The sequence below is a fragment of the Gymnogyps californianus genome, chromosome 2 (assembly GCF_018139145.2).
Source record: "Gymnogyps californianus isolate 813 chromosome 2, ASM1813914v2, whole genome shotgun sequence".
In the NCBI taxonomy this organism is placed as follows: Eukaryota; Metazoa; Chordata; class Aves; order Accipitriformes; family Cathartidae; genus Gymnogyps; species Gymnogyps californianus.
This window is the reverse complement of record NC_059472.1, coordinates 78,524,728-78,544,640: the sequence shown is the minus strand read 5'-3', so window position 1 is coordinate 78,544,640 and position 19,913 is coordinate 78,524,728. Positions and strand designations below refer to the sequence as shown.

The 19,913-nt window shown below is 36.4% G+C and overlaps 1 protein-coding gene across 1 annotated transcript in view; it reads left to right on the top strand.

Moving 5' to 3' along the window:
* SEMA5A (semaphorin 5A) overlaps nucleotides 1-19,913 on the top strand; it is a 261,292-nt gene that overhangs the window by 132,693 nt on the left and 108,686 nt on the right. The window contains exon 10 of the mRNA XM_050891819.1: nucleotides 69-273. Coding sequence (XP_050747776.1) covers nucleotides 69-273 — 205 coding nt within the window. The remainder of the gene's footprint in view (nucleotides 1-68; nucleotides 274-19,913) is intronic.

Here is a 19,913-nt window from a genome sequence, read left to right as displayed (position 1 = left end):
GTAAATCAGAGAGTAAATCTGTTGTTATCGTTGACACATATAGTAATGTTACTTTTCTGTGTTTACAGTGTGGCACTATGGACCAGGGTTTGTATGTAAATCTGACTGAGAGAAATCTTCAAGATGCTCAAAAATTCTTCTTAATGCATGAGGTCATTCAACCAGTTATTCCAATTCCTTACTTCATGGAAGACAACAGCCGATTTTCTCATGTGGTTGTGGATGTCGTGCAGGGCAAGGACATGCTTTTCCATATCATCTATCTTGCCACAGGTATGAACTCTGCATTGCTGTGATAACTGCAAAAGTTTATGAGGTCTATGAGTTTTAATGTTCTGTGAATCAGTTATGAAATATGTATAGTGCACCTTGAACCAGCTTTTCCTCTTTGACAGCATTAACTCTACCTTCTACCTTTTCTGCGTAGATGAATTCAGCAGTTTACAATGTCTTTGTTTATATTATATTGTGAACTCAAATTTTGGTGTCTGTTTCCTGTTCTCCTTTGAAGGTATGAAGCCTACATGCTCTTGAGGGAGTGAACGGTTGGAAATTCTACAAACAGGACTTCACAAGTTTCTCTGTCTTTTATTCTTGTTATGTTGTTCAGGGCACAATCTTACTCAAGATAAGATGGTTTAGGATCTTCTGAGATAGAAGTAACTTTACAAGTAGCAAATACAATTACTGCTATTGCTATTTCTGACTTTTCTGCTCACAAATATTTTATTACCTTTCCTTTTCATCTCATTTTTAAGTCATTCATTATGCAGTTCTACACCCTGCCTTATTGTTTGCCCATTTATATGTGAGCTTAGCAATGAAAGAAAAATAATCCTCCACCTAAAATTGCCTTGGTTAGAAATATTGCTTTCTTGGTTCAAAATTTCAAGCTTCTTAAAAATAGTGAGGGTGTCAGAGAACTGTTTTTGCAGAACAAGGATGTCCCCAGCTGAGGCTGAAATACTGGGTTGGAGTAACATGTTTAGAGCCTCATGGCGTAAAACTTAGGGTAGTTCTCAAATACTTAGTCCTATGCACATTAGTAGGGGATAGCTCATCAAAGCAATGGTTTGTTAATGTGCGTAGTTTGTCTCACAGTGAGTAGACACCAAATACGACAAATTTAGGGAAAGAATCTGTTGATCAACAAGAGGAAAAAAAATCCTGATCCTATTTATTTGATCTTGCAATCGAAGTAAATTTCAAAATTGTCATTGATTCAGTAGAAACTGGATCAATCCTTTTAATTACTAAAATTATGATTTACTAATGAAAATTGTATCTTCTGTAGCTTATCTTTTATCAAGAGCCCAATAAAAATATTCATTGTGGCTCAATATATGATTTAATTTTCCCTTGAAAGCATGATAACCATTCTTCAGAGAAGATTGCTTCTTTTTGAGTCTGAAGAAATTTTATAGTAATTTGGTGCATTCGGGTGAGACAGTATTTCTTTGCATATTATCCTCATAGCTTTCTCATTGTGCTCCTTGAAAGACAGGCAGTAATATAAAAGCTTTTAATAGGTTAAAACTGTGCTTGGATTTGACCAATTCTAGTCAAAACAGCCCACTGGTTGGTAAATCATAGCATTTTAAGTGAAATCATGCCAATACTAAATGCTGTTTGTATTGTAGAGGTGTCCCAACAGAAACTAAATTACAGAAACATGTACTGAATTGGTTTTATATGAAAAGACTATCACTGCATTGTGGGATATTTTCATTATAATGGCAGCACCGAGAACGATGTCATTTGTCAGAATTTTGATTGTCTTCAGTTTTGAGTTTCCCTTACTGTGTTACCTTTTATGTTTGATTCAGTAAGTGAGGATCTAAAACTTTATGTTTCATGGTTCATTAATAAATTGTGTTCAATAAAGATTCTAGGTTCTTTTTATGCATCTTTCTTGTTGTTAAAAAGATATTGCTCCTATACTCCTTACAATGTATGCTTGCCTTCCATTTTTATTCTTCTCTGTACCTCTGGTTTTGGTCATTCATGGAAGTAGGATACTACCTTAGCTGGATCTTTAGTCTGACTCCAGCACATGCTTTTATGTCATCGGACAGTGTATGTTTTGTAAGTGTGAGAAACCATATGATAAAAAACCCCAGGTAACATTATTGTGTTCTTCAAGTTTTCTTGACATAGCCAATTCTATTTCACTTCTATTTCACTGAATCACAGTGGATTGTGTTAACATTCCTTCTGCCCCGCTCCCCCCCAATTGAGCGTAAGTACTAAGCTTTTTATTCCAATAAATATTAATATTCACTTTTCAGAAAAAATTACCTTTTTGGTAGATTTTGAAATTACCACACATGGTTATATATAAATATCATACCTACAATACATAAGGGTAGTTTAAAAATCCCAAGATATACCAAATTACACAGTGTAATTTACTTAAAATCTTATTATTTGAGGAGAAAGGCAGTATTTTACCTTCTTTGAGGTGCAGGTCATAATTTTAATTTCATTATATTGGTAATGATGTAGCATCTTAGTTCTCAGTAGTCCTATCTTTGCTTGTGTAGAAGCTGTCGAGCAGGTAGCGTTGAGTTTGCATCCTAATCTGCATGTGGTAAAAGGTTACTGAGAAAACACCACTGCTTCTGTAAACAACAGAAACTAAAAGGCAGTGGCCTTAACTTTGAAAATAAACAATAACTTTGGAAGCAGACCAAGTTTAATAGTTTTGAATTCTTCCAGTGTCCAGCCTTACTCCTTCATACAATGTCATCTACCCCAAGCTCCTAACACTATAAAGCATGTGTATGTGTGGGAGAGGTGGAAGAGTGGGGTTACAGTTACCACCAGAATGAGAAAGGTTGTAATTATTGTATCTTTTCTGATTTAGTTTACTTAATTTACATTATTAAAAGTGATGGCAAATTAAATTTGGAGTTAAATTTTTGCCACAATGCTCCATCTTCAAAAAAAGCCAAAGGAACGATCTCGTGAACAGCAGGATGGTCTTCATTCAGTTCCTGGGAAAATCAAGGAGCACACCTCCTTGGAGCACACTTCTGTGGGCACATGATGGAGAAGGTGGTGATTGGGAACATTCAGCATGGATTTCCCAAGGGTGAATCACACCTGACCAACCTGATTACTTTCTGTGGTAAAATGACTGGATTTGTGTGTGAGGAGGGAGTAGTATCTCAACTTTAGCAAGACTTTTGACACTGTCTCCCACAATATTCATATATCCAAATTAGGATGTATGGTCTGTATGGGTGGACAACTGGATGTATAAAACCTGCTTGGAGGTCAGGCTCAGAGGGTGGTTGTTAATGGGATGTATACAAGTGGTAAGGAGCTGAATACTGTCCTGTTTAACATTTTAATCAATGACCTGGAGGAGGCAACAGAGTGCACTCTATCAAGTGTGCAGATGACACCAGACTGGGGTACCAGTAGTTACACTGGAGGACAGCGCTGCCATCCAAAGGACCTAGACATGCTGGAGGGATGGGCTAGCAAGAACCTCACGAAATTCAACAGGTGCAAATATGAAGTGCCAAATCTGGGAAAGACTAACTCTATGCAATGATTGAGGCTGGGGATTGACGGTCTAGGAAACAGCTCTGCTGAAAGGACTTGAGGACTGTGGTACACAGCAAGCTGAACATGAGCCAAGAGCATGCCCTCGCTGCAAAGAAGGCCAACAGTGTCTTGGGCTGTGTTAACAGGAACATAGCCAGTAGATCAAGGCAAGAGGTTATCCCCATATACTCAACACACTTTAGACCGCATCCAGTTTTGGCCTCCCCCCAATACAAGAAGGACGTTGATAAACTGGAGCAAATTCAGTGGAGGGCCATCTTCTGTTGGAGGCTGGAGCACCATGTGCTAGGAGGAGAAGCTGAGGGAACTGGCCTTGTTAATCCTAGAGGAGAGAAGGCTTCAAGGGGGGCCTAGTAACAGTCTGTAAATACCTACAGGGAGTTTACATGGAAAATGGAGCTGGGCTCAGTGGTGCATGATGGGAAGACAAGAGACAACAGGCAGAGTGTTTCAGACTGGATATAAAGAAAAACTTTTTCACTCTGAGGACAGTCAAGCAGTGGATTGGATTTCCCAGAGAGGTTGTGCAGTCTCCATCCTTGGAGGTTTTCAAGACCAGACAGCAACCCAGTCTGTGTTATAGCTAGCTGTTTTTTGAGCGGAAGGTTGGACTTGAGACCTTCTGATGTCCCTTCCAACTTAAATTATCCTCTGTTTGTTGTATGCCAGTACAACGTGCAAATTGGTTGGGCTAAATTACGTTTTTACTCAGCAGCGTGATAATAGATGTCATTGTACTTTATGCTGCCAAAAGGAAAGTGCATTCAACTCTAATGTAAGTACTGGCAGTAAGCAATTTACATCTAGTGGTATAAAGCAGGATGGATCCAACCCACGCTGTGTGACATACTCTGCTGTCCTGGTTTCAGCTGGGATAGAGTTAATTTTCTTCTTAGTAGCTGGTACAGTGCTGTATTTTGGTTTTAGTGTGAGAATAATGTTGATAACACACTGATGGTTTAGTTGTTGCTAAGTAGCACTTATCTTAAGCCAAGGACTTTTCAGTTTCCCATGCTCTGCCAGCAACCAGGTGTGCAAGAAGCTGGGAGGGAGCAGAGCCGGGGCAGCTGACCTGAACTAGCCAAAGGGGTATTCCATACCATAGAACGTCATGCCCAGTATATAAACAGGAGAGATTTGGCTGGGAGGGGCAGATCTCTGCTCGGGCATTGATCAGTGGGTGGTGAGCAATTGCATTGTGCATCACTTGTATTCTCTTGGGTTTTATTTCTCCTCTTTTTGTTATATTCCTTTTACTAGATATTCTTTTATATTCCTATATTACTATTATTATTATATTTTTTATTATTATTGTTGTTATTATTATATTTTATTTTGCTTTAGTTATTAAACTGTTCTTACCTCAGCCCATGACTTTTACTTCTTTTTTTCAATTCTCTTCCCCATCCCACTGGGAGGGGGAGGAGTGAGTGAGCAGATGCGTGGCGCCTAGTTGCTGGCTGGGGTTAAGCCACGACATCTGCATAACTTTTGTAGTTATAATTCATTACAACATTCTTACAAAAATTGTCTTATTTTAAAATGCACAAAGCTGATTCAGTGTAAAGGCAGGCATATAGATTGGCTTGAATACAAATGAATGCTCTGCTGTCTTTGTTACTCAAAGCAAAAATCGCATTCTTGGAAGCAGATGGGCAGTAGTTAAGAGAAAATTTTCTCTTCCCTCGCCTCACATTCATTTACCTATCCACCCTGTTATTAGAATACAAATATTACAGAGGAGAACAACCCTGACAGTATAAAAGTGCAATCTAATTTCATTAAACCTTAAATAGATATAATATTACTTGAGGAGAGACTGGGAGTAAGCAAACAAATGCATTAATCTGCTGTGTCAACAGTCTTCATTTCCTAAACCTTTGCCATGTCATCATTCTGCTAGGAGGTTCTAATGTGCTGGGATTTAACAGCTACTGCTCATAGCAAAAAATTACTTTAGTACTTTGGAAACACATCTTAATCTTTCACTGCACTGACTTCTAACACAGAATGAAGGGATATATCAATTCCTGCACATTTTGTGTTGCTTAGAGCTAGCACAGTGCTGCTGGCTTTAGGCAGGCAGAAATCCCTGAAAAAATTTTCAGTGATTCAGAACGGAAGGTCAAGGAAAGCATTTATGGAAGTTCTGAACTAAAAATCATCTATAATGATAAGTTAAAAGTAGAGCAAGCTAGAGAACAACCCAATATTCTGATAACTTTTCAAGTTTAAAAGACTTTACTTCCTTCTTCATTAGAAAAAAATTCAAGCAAAATGGTGCTATATATGTCATAGTCTTGTTGCCCTCCCTTTTGTCCCTTTTTCCCCCTCCCGTTTTTTTCTCCCTTTTATTTCTCCCTTTCAGTTCAAATGCCTAAGCGTCCCATGGTTAAAAACTTTGCCAATATCAAAAGGTTTTCAAAGCATTTTTCAGAAAACAGGATTCTGCAACAAGAGCAAGTAGCCCATGTTTAGAGGACTGTTGCAAAATGTATTGATTAATTAGAATGAGTAAGAAAAATTATTAGATATGGTGTCTAGTTTGAGGGTATTCTGAAAACCGTTTCTGGTTGCTGTTTCTTGGGAGTTCAGAAAAGGTAATATTTGGACTGTCTGAAAAGAAACTTCAAGGCCATATTTTAAAAATGACTTGGTGGAAAAACTCCCATGTTTTCTCTCTTCTTCAGTCCCACTGGACAGAGTGTGTCCCCTCTGTATGCTGAGTAGAAACAGTATATGGCCAGTGGTGGATCTTGATTATTGGGATTTATAGTTTAGCGTTGATGAAATTAGGGTATGTCTGACTTATAAAAAGAGTGTGAAACCTGAAGAAAGATTTATTGTTGGCTACATTACATGTCTCTAAAGAGTGGGTTGTTCACTGAACTGAACTTGAATTTTTATGCCATAAAAACAGGTTTTATCTTAGGCTTCAAGGTGACCGGAGGATGTTACAACAGGTTTTGAACTCCTCTTTTCAAGAAGTTCTAGAAAGTGTTTTTCCTCCCTCTTAAGGTCTCAAAATTACAGGTAGCAATGCAGAGAATAATGATAAATATAATTCTGATGACACACATACAGCAATTATTATTAAGAAGTGGAGAGCTTTCCCGAAGAAATTTCAAAAAATATTTTTTGAAAATGCAGATGGATTTTTCATACATTTGCCTTTAGAAGGGTTATAACAGGTAGTAAAACTCCACAAATGTAACTTTTTTCTCATGAAGCCCTGGTGCTGTGGATTATCCAGAAACTAGTCCCAGCCTCATGAAGAGATTTGGAAGTATGCATGAAACTCAGTTTGGAAATGCTACCAAAACAGTTTGTATTTCTCCTGTTTGTCTTACTAGATGGGAATAAATTGATGCAAAGTAGTGCACAATTTGATTCCTCTGTGATTTTTGTTACAGTTCTATCTTTTTCCTTTTGTTTTTGTAATCAGTACACCAAACTTTTTGCTAGGGAACAACCCAAGGTCTTAACAAGAAAAAAAGTTGTGTGTGTGTTTTTGCTAAAAAATCTCAGCTGAAATATTGTCATTTTCCTGGCAGACTACAGCTTCTGATCAACGTGTGCAGCTTTCATAGCTTAATGTGCATGGTGTCATAATATATGTAGTACGTGTGAAGTTACCGACCTTAAAATTATAAGCAAAAATATATGCTTATGTGCATTTCATACATGAAGAGAGCAACAAAGCTTAAACTGACTGTATTTTTTCCAATTTGGTGCTATTTCTGACTGTATTATCTCAAGTGTGTTGAGGTTATTGGAAGTAATCTGTAGATAATCTTTGTAGAAAGGAGCTATAGACTTTTCCTCTCAGTTTGAGAAGCACCTTTTTAGTCAAAAAACTACAATATAAATGCAATAATAATAACAACGATCAAAGTAGTTGTAATTTGAGTCACAAGTCAAGTGTGAAAGTGGTAGGTAGGCTATTTGTATGTATTAATACTTTCTAGTTCAAAAACAAGAAACAGGGAAATGGGAGTGCAGATGGATAATGGGGCATATACACTGTGGCAGGCAGTCGTCACCTTTTAAAGCTATTTCTCCTCTGTTGTAACAGAAAACACAGTTGCCTTGTTTCTTATGCCTTTCCTTTGCAAAGGTATACTATGCTTTTACACAGTGGTAAAGCACCCCTGCAACGGTTTTAAAACTACTTCCCTGTAACTTCTTATCCTTTTGGCCTTATGCAATGTCATTTTAAGAGGCTTGAAGCAAGGACAGTCATCAATTGCTCTGCTGTCTAAAACTGGTGCATGTTGGAAGACACCAGTCCTAACAGCAACATGATGACCTTGAACATTTGTGTTAAAAAATCAAGCAGTAAACCATAAAATTAATAACCTTATTCTCTGCTCCTTTTGCAGTGACCACTACCTCTGATAAAGGAAAACCCTAGCTGAATGAATACTTTGTTTACATTATTAATCTTTCCAGGAAACATTTTGCTGCAAAGTTTAAAAAAAGATTTAAAAGATTGCGTGGCTTTGTCTACAAGAGTCTAATGTTGACTCTGGTATTTATGCTAATGTTACTAAGAACGCTTGCTATATATTCCTGCTAGAATATTTATGTTATTTTCCATGTAGAATATCTTTAAAGACAAAGAAGGATAGTGTAAACCATAGCTGTTTTACTATGTAATTTAAACACGGAAATGTTGATTTGCCACTGCCTTGTGTATTGTGTCATCTGTACTGGGCAAACTGGCTTTAAAATGTTACCAAATGAGAATGGTTATGTCTAAAGTCCAGGCTACATAGTTATAAACGATACTATAGGGCTCTAGAGAATCAAACCCGGCATTTAAAATGTCCAGTAGTACTGATTTCCCTTGGCTTTATCACTGTGTGTAGAGATAAATCATTCTGCCAGCTCCAGTTGGAGAGTGCTAAAGAGGTTTCTTGATAAATAGATGGCTCTAACTAGAGCCGGTTAAATTATTCATTGATAGCGATTTATATGTGAGAATCGTAGCCCTTTATTTGATTCGCAAATTACCCACCACTTATTTGTAGTCATTTTTTGTTATTATAATCGACCCATAAATAGGTCATGATTTTGATTAGTTTGTTGCTGATATTTGCTCATATAGTTTGTTCGTATTTTAGATAGCATGTTCATGAATTGCCTGCTGCAAGTAGATGGCATTTGTATTCTGTTCTCTCATGGGACAAATTTAAGTAGGAGAAGCCCTTTTTTTCTGTTCACAAATTATCATTATGTCTTTATAATTGCCCAGCTCTATTGGATAAAGACTATAAATAAATGTCCAAAGAACATACGGTGTGTGCACTTCTGTGCCGCCACTGGAAGTCAGAATTGCTGCAAGAAGCAGCTACTGGCTGAAGAACAGCTGGCTCTGCCTGCATGGGATCAAGACTAACGTGCAGGCCAGGGAGGGAAAGACTGTGAAGAGCTGGAGACAAAATCTCAACCTTCCATTAAAAAGAGACCAGCTCCTCTTTATCACAGTGACACTGAGCTTTCCAATCCTGTTTGACTACCTTATAAACTTCGAATGGCCAAATAGCCTTTCATTCTTCCTTTCTAGTTTTTTTTGGACTATCACCTCTTCTTTCTGGCAGGGAAACTAGACTTGATAGTCCCTACATTCATTTGTTATTAGATAATTCTAATGCACAGAATGTGAAGCTGCGAGGGAAAGAGGTATCTTACGTGGTACTCAGTGTTGTCCTGCTGTCTTCAAAGCTAAGTTATCTATTAGCATCTAAGCCTATACTCAAATCTCTTGTTTTGCCCCTGGTAGCGTGCAGTGCCGGTCAACAGGCTTGGTCCTAATTTTGAAAACAGCTATTGGAATTAGCCTTAACTTGGGGCAAAGTTTGACCTTTGAACCAACTGTGTAACTCTTGCGTGAGTACACATTTAGTGTTCAGGACCCTTCCTGAGAGATGTGGAGAGGAAGCCTTCCCTTTGAAGGGACTTGGCCGTATCAGAACTTTTCAGAAAGCATTAGATAACTTGGCATGTTGCTGAGCATTGTGAACATCTTTAAAATATTCTGCAATGCCTTTTACTTTTAAAAAGCCTTTCTTTTAAGGTGGACATGCGTAAGAGTGACTCAATGAACCCCTGCCAACCAAAGAAGAAAGTAGAATAGTTAAATCATGGGGAGAAAAAAAAGTCAACCCCCTACATTAAACTCATCTTTGACTCTATTAAAAAAAAAAAAAGAAAAAAAAAAAGTTGGGTCACAAGCATGATGATATTATATGTACGATATTCAGTGTGAGCTGTCAGTAAAGCGATCATTAAATGGGATATTCTGCTGAACGCCTGTTTTTCTTAACATTTATGAGCTTCTTCATTCTGTAGCCTTTTTCCCAGTAAACCTCAATAAATCCAAATGTTTACAACTAAGCAAATACAAACAGTGCCGCTAGTAATCAGTGGGGATTTTCCCCAACAGTATTTGTGGATTTTTTTTCCCTTGTGTTTACCCAGCTCTGGTCATAGGACATGGCAAATCTTCATAAGCTAAAGAATTTCGCAATAAAGATCGGTCTTATTTACCTTGTTCTGTGACTTGTAAGTGTCATCAAAATGTGAAGATGTGTTATTCCAAATGCAGTGGCCTTTTTGTGAAGAGTCCTGTAACCCGCAGGCAGATTCACAAAAAGATAGATTAGGTTCCATATGCATTTTACTGTATCAAGTCACTGAGTAAGAGTCATAATATTTGGAGGAGTGACTCACTTGTCTACAGATTCATTCTTCTAGGGGTTTGGTTTTTTTTTTTTCTTTCTTATCCCATGAATCTTGGAAATATGGTTCTACAACTGCACACCTTCAGGAGGAATAGGCATGACCACAACCAACATAGTGGTTAGATCACTTGCCTAGGAGATAAGAGCTGATTCTTAACTAACAAGCTGTGTGAGATTTCCTGGGTATTGCCAGATGTCCTGACTCCTAGACTATTATATAAAGAATATAATGTAATATGGTTTTATATATATTATATACTATGGCTGTTACTGCTTTAATGTCCTAGAGTAGTGAGATGAACATCTTCTGGTGAGAGGTTTTTAGGTTCATGTCTCTAATCCCAACTTTGCTTCTGTCTCTTGTCCATTTACTTCCTAATTTACTTTAGATTAGAAAGAAATCACCATCATTCTTTCCCTCTGTATTTCTGAATAAAAGCTGTGCTTTACGCTGAAATTGCTGCTGAAGTTCCATGCACATCATACGGGATTTGTACTGGATATATGTACTGGATTTGGCTTGTCTAGGGACTGAGGCATAGGAGCATGTACTATGCAAACTGCAAAAGGGTTTGAGTAGAGGGTAGTCCCTGAAACATTCTAGTCAGGCAGGTTTGTGATGCTTCTGGATCCGTACAGTAGTCAGTTGTCTTTCTGACACTTCCGATGAAAATAGCCACATATGACTCAGTTAAGAAATCAGGCAAGGTTTATTGTGGGTTATTATCTGAGAAGTAGTTTTCTCCACTTGTGCATGTAAGTGCTTCTTTGATCTGGGCACTGGAAAATCTATTCAGTGGGAAAACACTATCATATTCATAGCATGCATTAGGTAGTACAAGGTATTTATTATTGTGGTGGCACGAAGGAAGGCAATAAAAAATAATAGGAGCAGTAAGCACTCCCTGTCCGGTCAGATCCAATCAGAGTTAATACATCTCAACTTTGGGAGACTGGCAGGGATCCAGGGCCTGTATTCGATAGTGATTTTATCCTTTGTGTACAGAGTGGCATTCTTCACTGCTGCTCTGTGTCAGATAGCAAGCCTTAAATCACAAGAACCATTTCATCTTGCGATTAATATCTATGTTTATTATCTACTCTACTACTTTAGTTAGAGGTTACACATTTCTTTAGAGGTGCTCATCTCCACTATCTGAGAAGTCCAGTCCTAGCTACTGATTAAACATTTTAGAAGGTCTCTCCAAAATTGGAATGTTTTCTCTTCCTGAGAAGAAGTTTCTGGGAAATTAATATAGACTTTTTTCTTTGTTTGTTTCATTGTGAATTGTCTTACCCAGTAGCAACCTTACAGTTTTATTTCTCTCTCTTTTCAGAATCCAGGATATCGAAATTATGCATCTCTTGACAGGTGTAATGTTTCCCATTCAGAACCATAAGAATTCTTGTGTTGTCTTTGCCTCTGGGCTTCAAGTTTTGTGTGCGTATGTGTGATTTTCAGTACAGTAAAAGCTGGATGTTGCCACAAGAGTGGCTGTAATTACAATGTATTGCCAAATGGGCATTCTCTAGAATAGGTGTTATTCACATGTAGCTCATGATATTGGATCTGTTTAGTTATGATCTAACTGTCCTTAGGGAGTAAAATTTTTTCATGTTTGGGAATAAAAGAGTGTTGCCTGTCACACTCTTCTCAACTACCTGTATCTGAACTGCAGCCTCATTTGTCCTAATTATGTCTGGAAGTACAAACTAGATAGCTCACTCTAAGTACAACCTTAAGTACAGCCCTAAGCAATCCTTACATAATTGTTTCTTATGATAATGTGTTGATTTAAAAGGAGAATTCACATTCAATGGACCAAAATATTTGAGACTTCTGAAGACATCTATTGGGATTCTTGGTAAAGGTAGTCTCATAGCACATGCTCACAGGTTAATGTGCATATTGGCGGGATCTGTTTGATTCAAATACAGTAACTGTGATCAAAGGCAATAAATATGTAGAATTTGCTTTGGCTGTAGGTTTGATGCACCAACATGGTCTTGATATTCTATTTCATTTTGAATCTGACATTGTTGAAGTGTGTTCCTTTTCTGAGCTGGAAGAATGTGTCTTTTTACATGCCAAGTTACTTCAGTCTGATGCAAGACAAAAAAATGTTACACTGGCCTTCTTTGAGGATGCTGGCTTCATTTGTCATGATCCTTGTGAATATTTTTTATTATTGAGTAACTTTATAGACAGAACTTGGTAAATTAAATATGAATTCAGAATGAGATTATTGCTTGGTAAGATCAAGGACTTTGTGCATGATGTTGTTATGAATCATGCCTTGGTCTCTGTTGCCTACCTGAGATTTCCTGATACCTCCACAAGGAAAAAAAAGAGAAAGAGTGTGAGGTGTTAGAGCCAAACTTGAAATTCTTGTCAGTCATCTATTTGCCAGGTCCTGAGAAACAGCTTTCTGTTCCCCAACTCATTAAAGCTTCATCTAAAGATTTTATGCTGTAGTTTTAACCATATCCTCTCTGCTTGAACAGCATTTCTTAAACCAATGGTAGTATCTAAAGTATTATGTGTTTGAATTCTCACACTTTAATATAACTTTCTGAAGGCGATATAAATATATAAATGGTGATACTTGGTACGGGGACATGATCAAGTAGCCATGCCTTGAGCAAATCTGATACACTTCCATGGGATTATCCTCTGCAATGAACACAGCAAGACGAGAGAGAAAGGTTAGTCTGTTGATACAGTGATCTGGATGGTAGCAATATGGGGTATGTAGAGCTGAGGTTTAATTCCTCTTGGACTCCAGAGTTCAAAGCCATCTCTTCCACTTCCTTGTTGAATGCTTGATCCAGGAGAGAAGGGGCTGCTGTGGATGGGGAGGAGCCCTCCTGGATCCACTCACTGACAGTGTTTTAATCTGCATGCAGAGCACACAGCTCATCTGGCCTGCACATGCAGGAGCACAGCAGCTCACAAGCCGAGTAGGTAGAGAATTCAGCTAGAGAGATGATGCCTTGCTCCCTGCTGCAAGGACTATTAAAATATTTTTCGAATGCCTTTTTAATTAAGCAGCAAGTTCCCTGAAATTCCCTAAGGACGTGGAAGGCACCTATTGCTTGCACACATCAGAAGAATCCCATTGATGATTTTTCTTGGCTGCAGCTGAGACTTCTCTGTCTTTAGTTCAGCTGACTCCTATACATCAATGGAGAATAAGGTAACTGCCTGTCACTGGTTTTGAATTTGTCAGCAAATCAAGTCAGTGTGCAAGAAAACAGCATAACAAAAGAGGTTTTAAATCTTCAGTAGGGAAAGGTACCTGTTAAAGTATCTATACTAAGATATTGTTATAGTTACATAAAACAGTTTTACAAAAAGTGAAGTTTCAAGTTTTAATTTTTTTCACTTTAGATGGTATTACTGTTCTGAATACCAGTTTCACAGATGAAGTCTTAAAAGAGAGAAAGGTGGCAACTGAACCCAGATCTCACAAGTCTCCAAATTGATTCATAAGAGCACTTTCTTTATTAAAACTTTTATCATTGAAAACTAATTAAATAAGATTGCAAATAAAAGATGGTTAAAAGATACCACTTCATAAAGTCTTAAAATAGCTAATGCTTTATGTCATATAACTAAAAGTAAAGTACCACAGATTGAAATGTTAATAAGTGGGTTTTTATCAACTATAGCCTGTTAAGGAACTGTAGCTGCTATAGTTTGTGCTTATAGGTATTCTAAAGATACATGTTACTTCTGACTATATTGAATGCATGAACTGTTATGGATAGATTCATCTCCTCCAAGTCAGACAAAATTTTATGAACTTGTATCTTATGTCTCTCAGTCACATCTTTGGCAAGCTGAAAATCTCTTATAAGATTGAAAATGGAAGTAGTAAATAAAGGTGTGCCAATAACCATGATTCATGAAAAATACATACATTTTGAGATTGTTGAAATTACTTTGTTTCTTTTGTCAGGCAGGAAGAAGCATCTGTTTTAGGTCTAGAGAGGGTAAAAATTTGCCACTAGTGTATATGAGCTTCAATCTAAGAAACTGAGAAAAAGCTTGATTTTCCTTGTGGAGGAAACAGACCTAATTGATGTGGAGGCTGACACACGTAATTCAGCATGTTTTGTTATTTAGTATGGGTTTTTGCTTAAACTTCTAGAAGACCAAGAGGAAAGCAGACAGAAGAGATTTCAGTTTTAGGAGTTAGCAGCTTCAATTTTGTAGACATAGTCTTTCAAAAGAAGTCATGCTGCTTTGGTTTAGCTGCTAGTTGCTTTGCATTGTAGTCTCAGATAAATCTGAATTTCCCTTTAGAACTTGAATTCCCTGTTTGAAAGATTTTTGAATTAGTCTGACTGGAGCTGGATTTAAATTCTAGTTCGAGGCACGAAGCAGCCACTGAGGGATGGTACACAAATTGCAGTATTTTCTAAAATATAATACCTTTTTGATTCATAGGAAACCCTGCTAGTGGAAACCTTAATTGTACCAATTTATAATGTGTTGTACTTTAAGAAGTGGTAGATATTTTCTGTATTAAAGCAGGTATTTAACTCTTTGCATGGTAGTTACTGGAAGAAGCCTTTGCTGATTCAACTGCAAATTGAGTGTGTCCTTGATGCTTTTGAGACATTATAACACACAGGAATTAAGTCTACAGGGGATAGAAGTGTTCCAAAGAATGCAGTATGTTTAAAAAGCTTTCTCTGGAAAACAATAAAGAGAGGATTGAGATGGTGGTTGTCCTGATTTCCATTGATAGATACATTCCAAAATTGTTGTATTTGAAAATAGAAACTGAATTCCTTTTTTTTTTTTTTGGGGGGGGGGGGGGTGAGTTTATTCTTCAATAATTGTTGGGCTGTGTTTGTCATTAATTTGCATGTTCTTTCTGTCCTACAAGACACATGGCTTTGAAGAAAGCTTCATTATTTTGGAATGACTAGTATCTAGATCAGCGCTTTTTTATTCACAAGAGTCTTTGAATCAATAGTTCTAATTCCTGTGTAGAAAGGATAGCTCAAAATATTCCCTTCATAAAATAAATACATATTAAATTTTGACATACAGCCATGAGAAATTCCTCTAGTTGCAGAGGTACTACTGAATTTCTCTTGGAATAGCCACTAGGGCATTAAGAAGCTTGCCAATCATTTCAGAAGGTATGCAAATAGGTTGTGGCTAAAATTGCATTTTCAGATTCTTAATAGTTGGCTAATGAGTTAAATTATCTCTCCTGCATAAAAGCCTGGGGACCTGTAATAGACCATCATACGTCCTTTGTTGACAGGCATTATCAACAATGTATCTCATTTCACCTGTAATTCAAATTAATTTCCATACTGTAAGGAAGCACATCAATATTTACTTGAAACGTAATAGGAAAGAGGGAATAAGAAGGAGTCAGAGCCAAAGATAAAGAAGGTAAATCTAAAATATTGTGCGTGCTTGCTTTTATAGACTACCTTTCAAAACTGCTGTTGTTACGTCCAAGAATTGAATAACAAAACCAAACCAGATTGCAGAAATACTAAGGGTCTTATCCAGAGAAGAATATTTTAATGTAGGTTTTTTCACATTTTTCTTCCGCTGCTTCCAAAACTCTCTTCAGAGAGAGAGCCAAACCTTTCCTATTTCCTAAGTGTGATAGTTAACCAACTATTCTGTGAAACTTTGAAACTGTTAATACACTAAACACTGTGTGGTATAACTCTGTGTATAATTTAAAGGTAGCTTTTACTAAAATATATTAAAATTATATATGTACCTTTTTAACACTTCTTTTTTCTTTCTAATTGTCAAGACACCAGACAACTGAATGTCTAATTGTAAGATTGCTATGAACTGTGTATAGTTTGACAGGAAGCAGGAAATTGATTGATCAGTTGTGGAAGTTGCTTTTCCTTAAATTTGGGAGTCTTTGCTTCCCTGCTAATTTTTAACTTCTCTCTTTCTACTAAACATAGCAGCAGACCAACAATGGCCATGTTTGTTCCTCGACTTTCCTAAAAGCTTTTAAGCTGTAAAATTCTGTGCTCTTATATGGCCAAGGATTCTTAGATTATTGTTACTCTCTAGCAGTAGCAGAAATACGTAAACAACCTCTGAAATCCAAAGCCCTTTGAAATTGGGCATGGAGAGAGAATGATTTGGTTTAAAATCTGGGATCATACAAAAAACCAACCCCCTTGTTTTTCTTTCTGGAGTAGACCTAGAACTAGAAAGGACCTGTTCTTATATTTACTTCACATGGGGCCAAAAACTCCAAGGCCAAACATATTCACTATTTTGGGCTAAGGTCTCACATGAACAAGCTGCAAGATTTCTCAAGCCCCAGAACGTAGCTTTTTTTTTTAGATCTAACATCTCTTGTTTTACTTATAAAGTCTAATTTCTTTAGACACATTGATGATGCTGTAATGATTCAACTAAAAATATAGCTCACTTGGTAGATAATGTAGATTTTTAGTTGTTTTGCAGTCTTGCAACTATAAAAAACAACTAGGTGATCTAAGAACTTCAGTTAGGGCAGGTTCACTTCTTGGTGGTTTGTGTATATTTTCTGCAGGTGACAGAAACCAATTAGTATTTATTTTTGTTCCAGATTTTCAGTTATATTAATACTGGCTTTTATAGTACCAAGTTTGTCACATGGATTACTGTTGCTTCAGTTAATTTAATTTACTGAAATTTAATTAAATGTCCATGAGCAATGATTTGTGAGTTTTCCAGGTTGCTTGCATACTTTTTTCTCCCAAAAGTGTCCTACGATGGAGTAAGGAAAACTAAGATACCTGAAAAAGGGAGAGCTTAAGCTTTTCTATTTCCTGTAAGTGATGGCACAGAGGGTAACCAACATTTCGTTTAGTCTGTTTAGTGTTTAAAAGTAAGTCTCCATATTAACAGGGCAGAACAATTGACAACGTTTCTTGGGGAAATGCAACAAAATTCTTTTTGTATTTCCAGCTACAATATTTGTTAGAAGCTTTTGTTATACAGTTACATAATGGCCTTTTTCATCTAATAAATGTGTTTTATATCTGTGTTTCTGTTAATATCCACCATTGTCTTGTTATCATCATGATGATAATGAGCTGTAATAGCAAGGCAATCACAGTAGTTTATTGTTGACATTCTTCATAAGCTCATCACAGTTTTTGTTCTCTGTCAAGGCTGCAAAACAGAACACGTTCAGATTTTTAACCTCCATTTTTGAGTGAAGCTTGTAGAAAAATCACATCATATATATTTTGTTACACCATGATATATATTAAAAGTAGAGAAAAAGAACAAATTAACTAGCACACTGACCAGATTGTTCAAACAGTGGTTTAATTTCAAATGGAGAGACAGACTATGAACATGTAAAACAGCTCTGAAAATAAAAATAAAAATTTTAAAAAATTAAAACTCATGCCTTGATAAAGCATCGGAATTCTGTATTCATTTTGAGATTCACTTTTTTTCCCAAAGAAGTAATGAATATACATTTAAAAATATGAAAATATTTAAAGTAAAACTCCATAAATTAAGGTGGGACTTCTAAAATCAAACTATATTGTTTTTGTTTTCTGTATCATCGTAGAAGTGCTACATTTACCCATAATATATTTTCAGTTTTTAAAGTAGAAGGGTTGAAGCTCAGCCTTTCACTTGTCCTTTAGGCTGTAGTGTGATTAAAAACCTATTCCTGTAAATCAAGTATAAATACATATCTCAGAAACCTGGAGGTAAAAGATAAATTAAGTTACAGAGAATGGTTATATTAATCTTATCTTCTAAATATGCCCTTGCTCTAAACCAAATTGTACCCCACCCCCATATGGGAAAACAGATTATAGCAAAGGCTTTAATTATCCATATTCTACTGATGATTTAACTAATTTTAAAGTTATTTTTAGGAAGGGCAAAAAAGAGCAGGTTTTAAATCCTCTCATATTCTGTGTACCATATGCATCTTTTTTGATGTTACACAGATTGCTAAATTGTAAGTCCTGGGCTTTCCCTTTGTAGGCTCAACCAACTGCTGCGTTAGCTGTTCCTGTGTCTTTTTCCTGTGTTGAGTGCACTTAAGCCCTTATGCAACTTAATGCTTTCTGTCATTGGAATAATTTTCTGCTGTTAACCAAATGCACGTGCTGCTTTGCAGTAGGGCTTGCTTTCAGTTCCTGTGGTGGAGGAAGGCAAAGACTGATGATACATTTTTTTCGGAGTGACAGGATGTTTATCAATCACCTTGCACTTTCTTTGATTTTGTACTATTATACATTCTGTACATCAATTTTATGTTTGGTATTTCAATTTATTCTTCTGAAAGACCTCTGCCTTGAAGACAACCTTAATACTCTATTTTTTCTGCTTCTATGGTGTTTAATACAAATGTTATATGATAAATGTAAACACTGTTTATATACATGTATGGATAATATTTACAAGAAATTTAACATTAACAGATTTTTTCTTTAATTTCAACAGTCTTAATACTGTGTGAATGCTTTTATTTTCCCACTGGAAAAATAATTTGTATACAACAAACAATATGCGAAAATGGTGTATAATGGACAAAATCAAAATAGTTAATTAATATAATTTTCCAAAGTCTATTTCAAATTACACTTCCTGAAAACATGTGCAATTTGTATCCATTTCAACTACACTTTAAAATGTATTCTCCCAAATATCCATCTATTAATTTTAAACTTTTCTTTAAAACAAAAAAATCTGATTATTATCTTAACAGATTGTTAAGGGTGTCAGCGAGTCTGTTTTCACATATTATAATATACATACAGTAGAGTATTTCTTGCATAGGTGGTACCTTATTCAAGTTCAATTACAAATGTCACTTGAAGTACCGAATATAGCTTTAGCTTCCATTTTCTGTGTCGTGCATTGACTGCCCCTTTCCTCCGTATTGACCACATTCTTTCATCTACTTAAGACATCTTACTTTTCTAAACAATAATTTGTGGGGAAATTGCAAAATAGGCCGTTATTTACATTGACTGTTCTTAGTTTATAATTTACAGTGGATTTTGCTGTTCCTTGAGTTTTTCTTGGTATATGCAACGAGATTTTCAGATCTGTAAAGACACCTTGTTGTGCTCAGAAAGTGCAGGAATACTTGTAAAGTCATAAATATAGTCATACAACTGGCCTGAGGATATATTTGAGACTATTACAAGTTTCTTTTGCTAGCAACTCCTATAGTTCAGAAGGCACCAATGACTTTTTTTGCAACATTACTGAAAGATGATACCGTAGGCTTCTGCTCTGAAAAATGTTGGCTTGGATTCTGTGTTCTGATGGTGGTTCAGTTGCTTTCTGGAGACCAACCCTCTCTCCAAGGTACTACGCTAAACTACAATAAAATGAAGATTAAATTGGGGTTTGTTTCTCTGTCAAATATGGTAAGAGTTAAGACTGGAAGTGATTCCCTCTCAAAAAGGAATGGGTAGAGGTTTTTTCCCTTCGTTTAAAGAAGTAAAATGAACTTACTTTGATACTGCCTCATCTTGGATGATTTGTTAAAGACGTTTTTTCTTGAAGAATGCAGCATTATTTTGTAAACATAACAGCTCATATAAATATTTATT